This window comes from Lipotes vexillifer, unplaced genomic scaffold (assembly GCF_000442215.2).
Source record: "Lipotes vexillifer unplaced genomic scaffold, Lipotes_vexillifer_v1.1 scaffold1139, whole genome shotgun sequence".
Taxonomy (NCBI): domain Eukaryota; kingdom Metazoa; phylum Chordata; class Mammalia; order Artiodactyla; family Lipotidae; genus Lipotes; species Lipotes vexillifer.
In genome coordinates this window covers 876232-889932 of record NW_006798273.1, presented here as the reverse complement: position 1 = coordinate 889932, position 13701 = coordinate 876232, and the positions used below count along the sequence as shown (strand labels likewise).

The window sequence follows — 13701 nt, the reverse complement described above, 5'->3', positions numbered from 1 at the left end:
TTTTTTTTTTTTTTTTTTTTTTTTTTTTTTTTTTTTTTTTTGGTGGTACGCAGGCCTCTCACTCTTGTGGCCTCTCCCATTGCGGAGCACAGGCTCCGGACGCACAGGCTTAGCGGCCATGGCTCATGGGCCCAGCTGCTTCGTGGCATGTGGGATCTTCCCAGACCAGGGCACGAACCTGTGTCCCCTGCATCGGCAGGCGAATTCTCAACCACTGCGCCACCAGGGAAGGCCTCTCATTTTAGTTTTGATTTGCATATCTCTGATGATTAGCAGTGTTGAACATCTTTCCATGTGTCTGTTTGCTATCTGTGTGTCTTCTTTGGAAAAATGTCTGTTTACATCTTCTGCCCATTTTTTGATTGGGTTTTTTTTTGATATTGAGTTGTATGAGCTGTTTATATATTTTGGATATTAACCCCTTATCAGTCATATCATTTGCAATTATTTCCTCCCAGTCAAGTAGGTTGTCTTTTCATTTTGTCAGTGGTTCCCTTTGCTGTGCAAAAGCATTTGAGTTTAATTAGGTCTCATTTGTTTATTTTTGCTTTTGTTTCCTTTGCCTTAGGAGACAGATCCAAAAATATAACTGCTACAATTTATGTCAGAGAGTGTTCTGGCTGTGTATTCTTCTAGGAGTTTCATGGTTTCCAGTCTTACATTTAGGTCTTTAATCCATTTTGTGTTTATTTTTGTGTATGGTGTTAGAGAGTGTTCTAACTTCATTCTTTTGTATGTAGCTGTCCAGTTTTCCCACCACAGCTTATTGAAGAGATCATTTTTTTCCCTATTGTTTATTCTTGCCTCCTTTGTCATAGATTAATTGACCATAAGTGCGTGGGTTTACTTCTGGGCTTTCTATCCTGTTCCACTGATCTATGTGTCTGTTTTTTGTGCCAATACCATACTGTTTAGATTACTGTAGCTTTGTAGTATAGTCTGAAGTCTGGGAGTGTGAATCCTCCAGCTCTGTTCTTCTTTCTCGGGATTGTTTTGGCTATTTGGGGTCTTTTGTGTTTCCATACAAATTTTATAATTATTTGTTCTAGTTCTGTGAAAAATGCCTTTTTGCTGTTGTTTGTTTTTTTAAATGGGAGAATTAACAGCATGTTTACTTGTTGATGGCAACAGTCTAGTGGAGAAGGAATTATTGATGGTGCAGAAAAGGGAGGAGAAATTCTAGGGTGGTGTTGAGCAGGTGAGAAGGGCAAGGATTGGACGGCTTAGATGGGGCTTGTCTGAGGAGCACAGTGGCTGATGAGAGGTGGGGCTTGAGTGTGTGCACATGGGTGCATTCTGGATATTCTCTTCTCATTGTGCTTCCCCTTCCACCCCCTACTCCCACCCCCATCAGTGAAATAAGCCAAATCTTCAGCTGACAGTGAGTATAGAGGAGGAAAGTGTTGGAGGTTTGAAGAGAGAATAAGGTAGTAGGGAGTCATCTAGGAGGATGGGAGAGTGGAGGGACTAGGGAAATGTAGTTTGATGGCTAGACAACACTTAGGGTTTCCCTGAAGGCACTGGAGGATGGATTAACAGTGAGGTCAGTCAGCATGACTTTGTGTCTTTTTTTTGGCTCTGTTGGGTCTTTGTTGCGGTACATGGGACCTTCATTGCAGCATGCGGGTCTTTTGTTGAGGTGCGCAGGCTCTTCGTTGTGACGTGTGGGCTTCTCTCTAGTTGTGGTGCACAGGCTCCAAAACACATGGGCTCAGTAGTTGTGACACGCAGGCTTAGTTGCCCCACAGCATGTGGGATCTTAGTTCCCCGGCCAGGGATGGAAGCTGCGTCCCCTGTATTGGAAGGTGGATTCTTAACCACTGGACCACCAGGGAAGTCCCATGACTTTGTGTCTTTCTCCAGCCATGACTGGCTGTGTGGGTGCAAGCATGGAGTAGGCAGAAAGTTAGATTTAACAAAGGATTGTGTTTAGCTGAGTGAATGTGACACAGCTGAAAGGGGCGCTGGAGCTGAGAGTGTGTGCAAGGTTGTGGTTGTGATCATTGCTTGTGGAATTTTAGCTGGGAAAAGAGGTGTGTGAAGGACAGCCATGTGACCAGTAGACTGTAGGGTCTGATGGGACCAAAGGCTTCTTGGCGTTGGAGACAAGAAGGTGTAGTCTGGAAAGACAAGAGGTGGTTGTCAGAGAGGGGCACTTGGAATTGAGCATACAGAGAGGTTGCAGTCCTGGTTAATGATTCAATTCAGAAAACAGGCCAGGGAGCAAAAGGCAGAGGAGGCAGGGGGTCATGCTAGGATCCCATGAGTCTTGGGGTTCTTAGGATGAAGCACAAGACCACTGAAGGAGAGGATATCAAGGAACTGAGAGGCCAGAATATTGGATGGGTCTACATGGATAGTGAAATTACCGGAAACCACGACAGCAGTAAAGTTGGAGAACAGGAGTGAGTCAGAGCTAATATTAAAATCTTCTAGGAAGGGGGTACGGTTGTGACCTGGGGACTAGAAGGTGATTGCAACAGAGTGGTAGAGTCTGATGTTACATTCAAAGGTGAGGGTTGTAGGAATTGGGAAGGAGAATAGTCTGGAAGCTGCGATGAGGAGCAAGGAAATCACCTATCTGACGTCTAGGCCAGCGGTGTGAGGGCTGCGGGAGAGGAAGCAGCCGTGCTGGGGAGACGGTGTCCTCGGGCAATACCGTGTTTCCTTAGAGCAGTGCTTCCCAGGGAGACGGTTTCCTCGGGCAATACCGTGTTTCCTTAGAGCAGTGCTTCCCAGGCTTTCGTCGTGACCCCCCCCCCCCCACACACACACCACTAAGCCTTTTTAGGTGTTTTGTTCCTATCCCTCTTCCTTGAAATTAATTCCAAAGGAATACAGTTTTGCAAGGTAAGGTCAAGGTTGGAGAGGCACAAATTATTGTAATTTCTAAGATATTTCTCACGTTCCCCCAGAAACCAGTTCCCACCCCCTTGAGAGGATATTGTCTCAGGCAGATGGTAGTGGTGAGGCTGAGCGTGTGGTGGCTGGGAGTGAGGGGCCTGGCTGCGTTCACTCTGGCTGATGGGGTCCGGGAAGGACGGTTCTCCAGCCCTTGCTGGGGTGAGGACTGTGTGTGGATGGCGATGGCTGGGGCAGGGCCCCGAGGCCGAGGCCCAGGAGCCAGGGTAGAGGTGAGGGGCCCAGGTTTTTTAGGGGAGGGAGCTGTATTCTTTTTTTCTATCTATGGGTCAGCATTGGACGCAGACCATGTAAAGTTCAGATCCTGGTTTTGCTGTCTTAGTTTGTGTGGCCTGGGAAAAGTCTCCGAATCTCACTTTGTCAAACCAAAAACAGATATCCCTGAGTTTTGTGTTAGTGGGTCAGTATTTGTCAAAGTGCTTTATCCATGGTAATATGTTGTACACATCTGAAGGGGAGCCATAAAATCCTCTCCCACCTAACATTCCCTTCCCCAATTCTCCTTGTTTTTTCAGCTTCCCAGGTAATCTGAATATTTCCTTCACCATCATTCTTGCTTGTGCTTTTGGTTCTACACTGAAATGTTCAATTCAGCAACATGGTTGGAAATTCTCTTTTCCTACCATCTTGTGTCTTCCCAGGTAGACCCAATTCTAGGGAGCCTGAGGAGGCTTGCACTGGCCTCTCCCATTGTTCTAAAGAGAGGACGAAAGAGCAGCAAGCTGCTCCCTTCAAGCCTGCGGCTGTCGGGCTTTGGTCTATTTATGCAAGTGAAGACAACAGAATCTTGAAGAAACACCGAGAACCTCGATCCTGGGAAGCTTTTTTTGCTCTGTAATCTGTGGTAAACGTAGAATAACTGAAAGTTTGGAAGCTAAAAAAGAAGGGGGGGGGGGGGTGGGCACAAACTTAAAATCTGAAGTTTCAGCTATTCATTGAACCTGCATTCTCTTGGCAATGGCGGGAGATTAGACCAGCAGGTGTTCTGTGGGTGTGTCTGGACCAGCTGAGAACCCTTGTTTGTATATGAGCTGATCTATTTTGGACACAGCTGTCTGCTGTGTGCAGAATTCTTGCTGTCACAGGAATTCCAGCCTGATGATGTTCCAGTCCTTCAGACCAGGAGGGCACAAATAGACACAATGTAAGGAAGGTCAAGGCACATACTCAGGAGACCAGAGTGGGTGGAGGTCAGAGTTTCCGGAAAAGGTGAGATTTGAACTGGGCTGTGAAGGGAGGGTAGGTGTTTGTCAGGTGGTGACAAGAAGGTTATTCTAGGCAGGGGCGTAAGCAAAGGCCATGAAGCAGGAAAAGTTCTGGTTCCTTAGGAAGCTGGACAGTGTGCAAGCTGGGCTAGAGCTGTGGATTTTCTCATAAGGCTGAAACAACCCTAGACTTTGTCATGTAGTCTGCTGTCTACCAAGGCCTTCTCTTACTGTTTCTCTTCCTTGCTGGGATCCTTGTTTCAAAAAGTTCATTTATCCAGACTGTACAGTCGGCAATAATTCATTTTCCCACAAATCACTCAAAGATGTAAGTCAAATCTAATGTACATGAAAGAACCATTGTTCTCACACTGACATGATCTAATTCTAGGCAAAAGTGAGGAAAGTTATCTTAACGTTTCAGCTTTAATGTGGGTCAGTGTACAGTTTCCGTGTTGACTCTTTGAAAGGCTGAGTTTCATTAACTACATGAGACCTCTAGGAGTGTTGGGGTCCAGGTGGGAAACCATTGCTCTGGTGAGCATTTGAGGAAGGGAATGGGAATAGCACCACTGGTATTTTTAGGAAAAGAAGTAGGAGAGACCAGAGACAAGGGTTAACTCAGGCGAGGGTTATATTGGTGGCAGTGAGGATGGGAAGAAGGGGTAGGTGGTAGAGACACACTGGGAGGAAAACCCACCAGGCCATGTAACTGACCGGGTGAGGGGTAAGGAGACAGGGAGAACGTGGAGGTGCCATATGTGCTACTCTGGGACTAGCTTATCGGGAGGCGAGAGAAGACTCAGTTCTGGTGAGGTTGGGCTCAGGGTTAAGGGGGCCAGAAAAGAGCCAGAGAGCAACACCTGTCCTCAGAATTAAGGGCCCCTCTCTCCATAGTAGCCACATCCTGAGACATGAGGAAGACCTGTGAACCTGGTACCTGACCTTTTTCCTGTCACCGGGCCTCCTGTAGTCCCAGGTGGCTTCTGCCCTCTTGCCACACATGCATGTGCCTTGCCCTGTTCTCCTTTGGGGCTTGGTGACACGTGGTTATGCCACTCCTGCTCCTTGACCCCAGCTCTGGGGGTCTTCTGACAACCTCTCCCACGTATAACCTGGACATCTAACCCTGCGGACTCTGCCTGTCCTTTGCCCAGATCTCTTACTTGTGTTCTTCCAAATCTTTGAAAATATTTCTGTTCAGAGGAGTGATGGGATTCTGCGAACAGATCCATCACACAGGCTTTTTAAGTCAGCGGAATTTGTTGTGGTAGCATTCTACTAGAGACAGACGTTTAAAAATGGTGGCCGTGGAAAGAGACCAGCAGAAGGATACTGTTCAGGTATTTGTAAATAACCAGATTTTTTTTAAATTAATTTTTACTGGAGTATAGTTGCTTTACAATGTTGTGTTAGTTTCTGCTGTACAGCAAAGTGAACCAGCTATATGTATACACATATCCCCTCTTTTTTGGATTTCCTCCCCATTTAGGTCACCACAGAGCATTGAGTAGAGTTCCCTGTGCTGTACAGTATGTTCTCATTAGTTATCTTTTTTTTTTTGTGGTACGTGGGCCTCTCACTGTTGTGGCCCCTCCCGTTGCGGAGCACAGGCTCCGGACTCGCAGGCTCAGCGGCCATGGCTCATGGGCCCAGCCGCTCTGCAGCATGTGGGATCTTCCCAGACTGGGGCACGAACCCGTGTCCCCTGCATCGTCAGGCGGACTCTCAACCACTGCGCCACCAGGGAAGCCCTAGTTATCTATTTTATACATAGTATCAATAGTGTATATATGTCAATCCCAGTCTCCCAATTCATCCCACACCCACTTCCTCCCCAGTATCCATACTTCTGTTCTCTACGTTTGTGTCTTTACTTCTGCTTTGCAAATAAGTTCATCTATATCGTTTTTCTAGATTCCACATATAAGTGATAGTATACAATATTTTTCTTTCTGACTTCACTCTGTATGACAATCTGTAGGTCGATCCACGTCTCTGCAGATTGCACAATTTCCTCCCTTTTTATGGCTCAGTAATATTCCATTGTATATATATACCACATTTTCTTTATCCATTCTTCTGTTGATGGACATTTAGGTTGCTTTCATGTCCTGGCTATTCATGTAATTAGTGCTGCAATGAACATTGGGGTGTATGTATCTTTTTGAATTATGGTTTTCTCCGGGTCTATGCCCAGGAGTGGGATTGCTGAGTCAAGTGGTAGTTCTATTTTTAGTTTTTTAAGGAACCTCCATTCTGTTCTCCATAGTGGCTGTATCAATTTACATTCCCACCAACAGTGTAAGAGGGTTCCCTTTTCTCCACACCCTCTCCAGCATTTATTGTTTGTGGATTTTTAGGTGATTGCCATTCTGACCAGTGTGAGGTGATAGCTCATTGTAGTTTTGATTTGCATTTCTCTAATAATTAGATGTTGAGCATCTTTTCATGTGTTTGTTGGCCATCTGTATGTCTTCTTTGGAGAAATGTCTATTTAAGTCTTCTGCCCATTTTTTGATTGGGTTGTTTGTAAACAAACAGATTGACACCGTATAAGCTTGTCACCATTTACTGTGTACATTTATCCATCTGACCACGGTACCACCCTCCTTTTGAACTGGGATGGGATTTTACCTGATCAGTTCGAAAGGCCCTCCCCCTTTTTTGATCATGTGCAGAGACATTTCAATCCAGTATATGCAGCTGCGAATGAGCAGGGTCCAGTGAATGAGATTTTCTATTTCCTTTGGCTACATCCCATAATTCTGGGTTCCCTCTGTTTTTGTGCTCAGATTGATCCCATGTTCCAAAAGACAGCAGCCTCGTTTGATGAGTGCAGTACAGCAGGGGTGTTTCTCTCCACCCTCCACTGCCACGACTATAGAAGTGAGCTGCTCTTACCCTCCGATGACCAGACTCTCTCCACTGGAGAACCTCTTGACTTGCCGGATTTAGGTTGGGTGGAAATGACCGATTTAAAAGGTAGGTCCACGTGATGCCTTTTAGCAGAGCAGTTCAGTCATCAGAGAAGTTTCTACATAACCATGGGTGTAGTAAGCCCATCATGCTCTTCTGTTGCTTATTTGCCCAGAAGGTTCCTCTGGAATGACAAAGTGGGCATTTTTTCGGGAGAAACTAAGTTTTCGGCCCGTCTGCAGCATGGAGTCTTCAACAGTAGTAGCCAGTGCTCGTGGTCTGTATGTGCCACGTCCTTCAGGTGCCCTGCTAGCAGTCAGTTCTCACAGTCACCCTGGAGTGTCAGAGTTTTGGACTTGGGAGAGGGGCTTTAAGAGACTTGTTGAGCCAGAGGCCTGTTACTAACCCAGGGGATCCTGAGGAGAAGAGGGCTTTGTGAACTGTTTGCAGAATCCTCCGTGGTGGTCTGAGAACAGATCTGTCCTGTTGTCAGTCCCTCATATTGGCTTGGCAGTGATTTTACCCCCCTCCCACGCCCCGCTCTGGGAGATCCTCTGAGGACAGGCCCAGGGTGGTGTGAGGGCCAGGCTCTGTTCTCCCGTGGAATGATTTTCATGTGTTACATGAAATTGTCCCTCCCCTCTGCAGGGCTACGCAGATGTTACGGGGCCCATTCTCCTCCTGTTTATTCTTGTCTAAAATTTGCTGAGTATAACTATTTTGTACTAACAATTGTCCAGGTGTATGCACTCAACTGAGGTAGGTAATCTGTACCTAGTTTAATTTGGGACTAGAATAAGTGGTATTGCACAATTGGCTGTGCACTTACTATGCTTTAAGGATGGGTTTTTGATTTCCCAACTCGAGCATAGGGCACAGAGTCTATTTCAGAGCCAAAGTCTGTGCTTCGGGTTTCTGCTCTAGTGTTTTCCTAATTCCTGGGATGCCAGTGTGGAGCCTGCCTCTAGTGTGGGCATGTGCCTGAGTGCACGCCCTCTGCCAGGAGAGTGGTCTGCAAACAGACCGGCTGCCAGCCAGCCTCTTCCCGAGAAACAGGAGGTGGCCGTGCCCCTCCCTCCGTGGTGCTGCTCTGGTCATCTTGAGGGGGTGAGGCGTGTCGCCATCCTGCTCTGAACCCTCTTTGTGATCTTCCTGTCCTCCCAGCGCCCCTGCAGCAGTGTGTGGAAGACCGTCAGATCTGCCCTTCCCTGGCGGGGTTCCAGTTCACTAAATGGGACAGTGAAACACATAATGAGGTGTGGTCAATTTCTGGACTTCTGAGGGCTCTGGGCATTTCTCCAACAGCTCGTGGTTTCAGTGAGATGGCCTAAGATTAGTTCTGCCCAATGGGAACCAAAACTGTGGCATCGTTTTTATTTAGCCAGCAGTACAGAAAATATTTCCTTTGGCTACTCCGTAGGGACTAAGCCCTGGGGCAGGGGTGGGAGTGGTGTTGTGTGCTGCAGCAGGCGCACTAGCCAGCTGGGATTAGAGTACTGGGATCAACTTCATGTCTGCTTCCCCAGGGTAAGGCAATCCTTCCATTCCTGGGTGCACGATTTTTATCAGATTTACTCTCAAACATGGTTGTCCCAGTGGTCTCTGGTCTCTTAGGCTGCTGTCAAGCTTGAGGAATTTCCTCCTCTTCAGGGTTGAGTCCCTTGGCACAGAGTTTCCTGAGAAATTATCATGTGTAAAGCTTCCTCTGTGTATTTTTAGCCTGGCCCCCTTTAGCCTACTTACTACAACCTCCAAAATAAATGGTTTCCATGGAAAACTGTCTTCTCTAAACATGTAGTTAAAGGATGCAGATTCCTGTTCCATGTTTTACAAAATGTGCCTAACGACAATACAGCTTCGTCCTGTGCTGCACAGTATAAACTTCCTCAGCACTTTGCTGTCGTGAGAACACTGGCTCCCCCCGGAGGGGGGTGGGGGTCCTCCGGCAGTGGTGGGGGTGGTGATGGGAATGCAGAGAACTGGGGGCTCTCTCTGTCCCTTCCAGTCGGTGTCGGCCCTGGTGGACAAGTTTAAGAAGAACGATCAGGTGTTTGACATCAGTGCCGAGGCGGAGGAGAGCGACTGCGGGGACTTCCCTGTTGGGGCCTTGGAGGACGACTTTGATGCCAGTGACGAACCGGACCGCACCGCAGCTGGGGACCGCACCAAGTTCGGGAGCTGGAAGGAGCCCTGCCACGTTCAGAGCTGCCAGTAAGGCACTCAGGGCCACGGGAAATGTTCCCGTAGGAGTTTTCTCAGATTTCCTGCTGGGACAATCTAATTTCGTCTCTCTGATTGGCTGGGCTTCTGTGCTCTGTTGCCACACAGGCTGAGCCATTCTGACTCACCGTGGAATCAATCTGCCTTTGAATGTCAGCTTAGCCACTTATTGGTCATAAACCTGACATTGCAGGAGTCCATAAGCATAGAACTAAAATACATAAAGTGCTGGGTTATAGTAGCTGCTTCATTGGTGGCTGTCCTCACCACCTCCATTTTGGTAGCATGGAGGGTGCTCCCTTTCGACACCCTACACATGGTCTGGCTTTTGGCTGAATCACTCCATATCAGTTATAGACAGAAAACAGGCTTATGTGTTGATTACCAGGAAAAAGTGGCCCCTGCCTAAAGGGCAGAGATGGGTCTGGGCAGTGTTGGTCATTAGATAGGTAGACCAGGGATGAGCAAAGCAAGGAAAACTAAAAAAGCATGTAAAAATGAGCATATGGGGTGTGGGAGATGGTAGAATTGGTCTCTAGTAATTTAGATTTTTGATTAGTCTAATAAGCGTCATAAGACAATCTGAACTTTGTTGGCCTTTATTATATGTACTTAGTAGATTAGTATTATTTTAATTTTGAATATGATCTGGAAGCAGGATCCCACAACCCTGCAGTGCCGAGGGCCTCTAAAAGTCTTGAATGGGCCTGGGTGTAGCAGATTCCACGAGACTAGAACAAACAGACCCTCTGATCACCCTGTGCCTGTAGCAGTAGCTTGGAAAACCTGGGAGTGGGGACAGGCAAGCTGGTTTAGTATGTGTGAAACTTTAGAAGTTGTCCAGTATAATTTCCCACCCAGGCAAAGATCCCTTCAAGAGCGTTGCTTGAGTGTCTCCAGGATGAGATTGCTTTCTTGAGCTCACTTTGTCTGCCCATGGGGGGAATGATTAGATTGATAATGCCTCTTCAGATCTGAGTAGAAGTCAAGGGGCTGAAAGTTTGGACCTCAAGGAAAAATTACCCCCCTAGGCCCTTTTAGAACCCTCCTCTCCTGATTTTTACTATTACCAGACCTGTGATTTTGTCCCTTTTCCCATCCTATCTTCTAAGAAGTGGGAAATGGTAGGCAGGTTGGAGGGATGAGCTCTTTTAATACCATTTTCAAATGTCAGAGAAGAGCTATCACTTTTGCTAAACAATGAGGTGACATCTGAGGAACTGGTGTAGTGAAGGACTTTAGTCACTTCCATTTTGTTATTTTGTTATAACCGTATAACCATAGATGGTTATTTTGAACAAATTTTGAACAAATGTCTCCATTTCTCTCCCCAGTTCCAGACAGAACAAAATCTTAGACTCCATCCTACTGAGCGAGCACGTTAGGGGCAGGGGACTTAGGTTCTAGTCTAGGGTTTTTGTCCATCTTGAAATCCTTACCAGTGGCATAAGGATAGGGAGCTTCCTGGGAGCTCAGCAAGTGTCTGCACTGAACGAAGCCTGACCCTGCCATGGATGGCTGTGAGATGTGGGACAAGTGGCATCATCTTTGGGGTCTTTGTTTTCTCACCCATAAAGTGAATGGTTGGGACTAGATGATAATAGTAGAATCGGATGTTTACTGAGCTCCTTATTATCCTGACTTCGTGCCAGACGCTCTGCCAGGTGCCTTACCTGAGTTATTTCACATAATTTATATAATATATAACGTACAATCACTTAATCCTTACAACAACCCTATAATTAGGTCCTGTTATCCCCGTTTTACAGGTGAGGAAACAGGCTCAGAGAGGGTAGGAAATGGGGTGGAGCTGGGAGTTGCCCAGCACCCTTGGCCAATCCTGGCTGCACGTAATGAGCTGTGGATGGAAGGATCCACCCCAGAGCACTTAACTGGGGAGACCTTTGACCTGCGGGTAGTAGTGCAGCATGACTGAGCTGGTGTTACTTTGAAGGAGGGGACTTGTGGTTGTGGGGGTGGGTAGAAGAAACAAAGACTCCCTCCAGAGGGCAGAGAGAAGCCTGATGGAGGGGTGGGCTGTGGATTAAGTTAGTTGGTGAGTGGGGAAGTTGGGACCAATAGGATGCCTGCCACATAGCATTGTGTATTGAAAGAATTATTAAAAGGCTAGAGTTCAAGCCCCAAGGGCCTCGGTCTGGTTCTGGCCCACAGACTCTCAGAAGATGGAAGCCAAGCTCTTTAGAGCTTTGCCTGTAAGTTCCCAATAAATTGCCCTCCCAATCGCCATCGCTTTAACAGGAGAGTATCTGAGAATTGAGTGGGATGCTCCTGAAGCTGTCTTCTTTCTCCCTCTGGGGGAAATACAGTACAATGCAGTACAGTTTTTACTTAACAACACAGGCTAGGCAGTTACAGACTAGAAGTGGGGATTTTTAAGTATATTTTAATTTTTAAATTAATAATTTGGCTGTGCTGGGTCGTAGTTGCGGCACGTGGGCTCTTAATTCGGGCATGCGGGATCTCGTTCCCTGTCCAGGGATCAAACCTGGGCCCCCTGCATTGGGAGCGAGGAGTCTTAACCACTGCGCCACCAGGGAAGTCCCTAGTATAGTTTAATTTTAAAAATTAAGTTCTCATCACACAGTAAATATACAAATACAGTTTACTGGTTTTTAAAATAAAGACTCTGTAGATAAAGGCAAATTCCTTCTTTTAAAGCTTTTTTAGCTTATTCCATAGGCTTGATGTGAAGGAGATTTTTATATATGGCTCAATACAGGTGAAAAGGTCCTCGCTGTGTGAAGTTTCCTCATTGCCATTACCTTTAGAGGGCATTACAGCAGCACTAATAGGCTTTCTGACCTGGCAGGGGCCTTTAGGTGAAAGCTACCTCACACATTGTAGTACCTTGCAGAGAGGGTGTAAAACCAACCCAAAATTGCCATGCTGGTTGGGCCAGCTAGGCACTTCACGTGCAGCAAAGAATAAAGCTAGATGGTTTAACAGATAGATTATAAGGGGGGCCCCCAATCATGTGGGGAACATAAATTAGAATCACATGTTTTTCACTTTTAGTAGGAACTACAGCAGTGTTAGTGGAGCCCTCATTCATGGAAGCATGGTGAAGAAGGAACGCGGTTACCACGCCATGTGGCAGGAAGCCTTGTGTGTGGAGAGACCCTGAGGCTGGGATTCAGGGGATGGTGTCCAGCTCCCAGTTCTGGCTTTTACTAGCTGTGCAGTCTTATATAAAAACTCAATTTCTTTCTGTTTTCTTGTCTCTCAAATGGGTAAACTTCATTTTATGAAGCACTTTGAAACATCTAAAGTACTTATACAGATATAATCGTATTATAAAATGAAGAGAAGCAAAAGCACTGATTAAGTAAAAACTAATGGCTTATTAATGATGAAGGCTTTATGTTGGACTTACTCTTAGAAATGTTGCCCATTTGTGGAAAAGTAGGTAGAGTCTGCAGCTGCGTCATATGCTGCTTTACGTGTAAATACACAGTTGTCTTGTATATATCAACACGTGCATGACTGTACATGTTAAAACATGATTTCACATGTGTTGCAGAGAAGAAATGACTCCCCTCGGGGATGGAGACGTTTGGAGCTTGTGTCCCCTTCTATCCATGAAACCTGGAGAGTATTCCTACTTTAGCCCCCGAACCATGTCGATGTGGGCTGGCCCGGATCACTGGCGCTTTAGACTCCGGCACAAACGTATGTACTTCTAGACGGAACTCTAAGAGATAGTGCAGATGACCAGCCAGTCAGCAGTTCAGCCTAAGAAGGGAAATGCCAGTCACTGTCTTGTACCTCCTGACAAGCTGTAGAAATACACAGATAAGCAGCCTCCTGGCTGGACAGTCAGTTGGCCTGGCCTGGGATGAGGGATCAGTTAAGACTGAAGCCTGTGAGTGGGAAGAGTGAGTGGACCCTCTGGACCCTCCCCAGAGTCAGGAGAGCTGGCTTGCGACTTTGTCCTCCCCCAGCACCCATGTGACTTCAAACAGTGGCTAGAGGTGGGAATGCACCCCCAGGCTCCAGAGGGCCATGCCCTGTGAAGTGCTGTGCCAGTGTTAAATGTTTGCATTCTCTCTTTGAAAAGAAGTGATTAATTAGCATATCTTTTTAGTATTGTTTTCTTGTCAAAAACACAAATTACAGGGATAAATATTAGGTGTATGATTTGCCTTTACTAGTGCTGTTATGATGCTCAGACACAAATGCTGTCTTGTGGTTGGTAAGGCTGTCAAGTGATCTTGCAAGGTGAGTAAATAGGCCACAGAAGTGAGCAGTGTTGACATCTGTGTTCGTTTCTGCAGAAGATACTACCTCGCACTCAGAGAACAGAAAGAAGAGCACAAAGAAGGATTTTGAAGTCGACTTTGACGATGATATTGACTTTGATGTATATTTTCGAAAAACAAAGGTTTGTGCTGGATTTATTATCATTTGTGCTTTC

The 13701-nt window shown here is 46.4% G+C and overlaps 1 protein-coding gene across 1 annotated transcript in view; it reads left to right on the top strand.

Moving 5' to 3' along the window:
• NCAPH (non-SMC condensin I complex subunit H) overlaps window positions 1-13701 on the top strand; it is a 29185-nt gene that overhangs the window by 5510 nt on the left and 9974 nt on the right. Inside the window, exons 6-10 of the mRNA XM_007470186.1 lie at window positions 6923-7112; window positions 8211-8302; window positions 9052-9257; window positions 12808-12956; window positions 13562-13668. Of these exons, the coding sequence (XP_007470248.1) occupies window positions 6923-7112; window positions 8211-8302; window positions 9052-9257; window positions 12808-12956; window positions 13562-13668 (744 nt within the window). The remainder of the gene's footprint in view (window positions 1-6922; window positions 7113-8210; window positions 8303-9051; window positions 9258-12807; window positions 12957-13561; window positions 13669-13701) is intronic.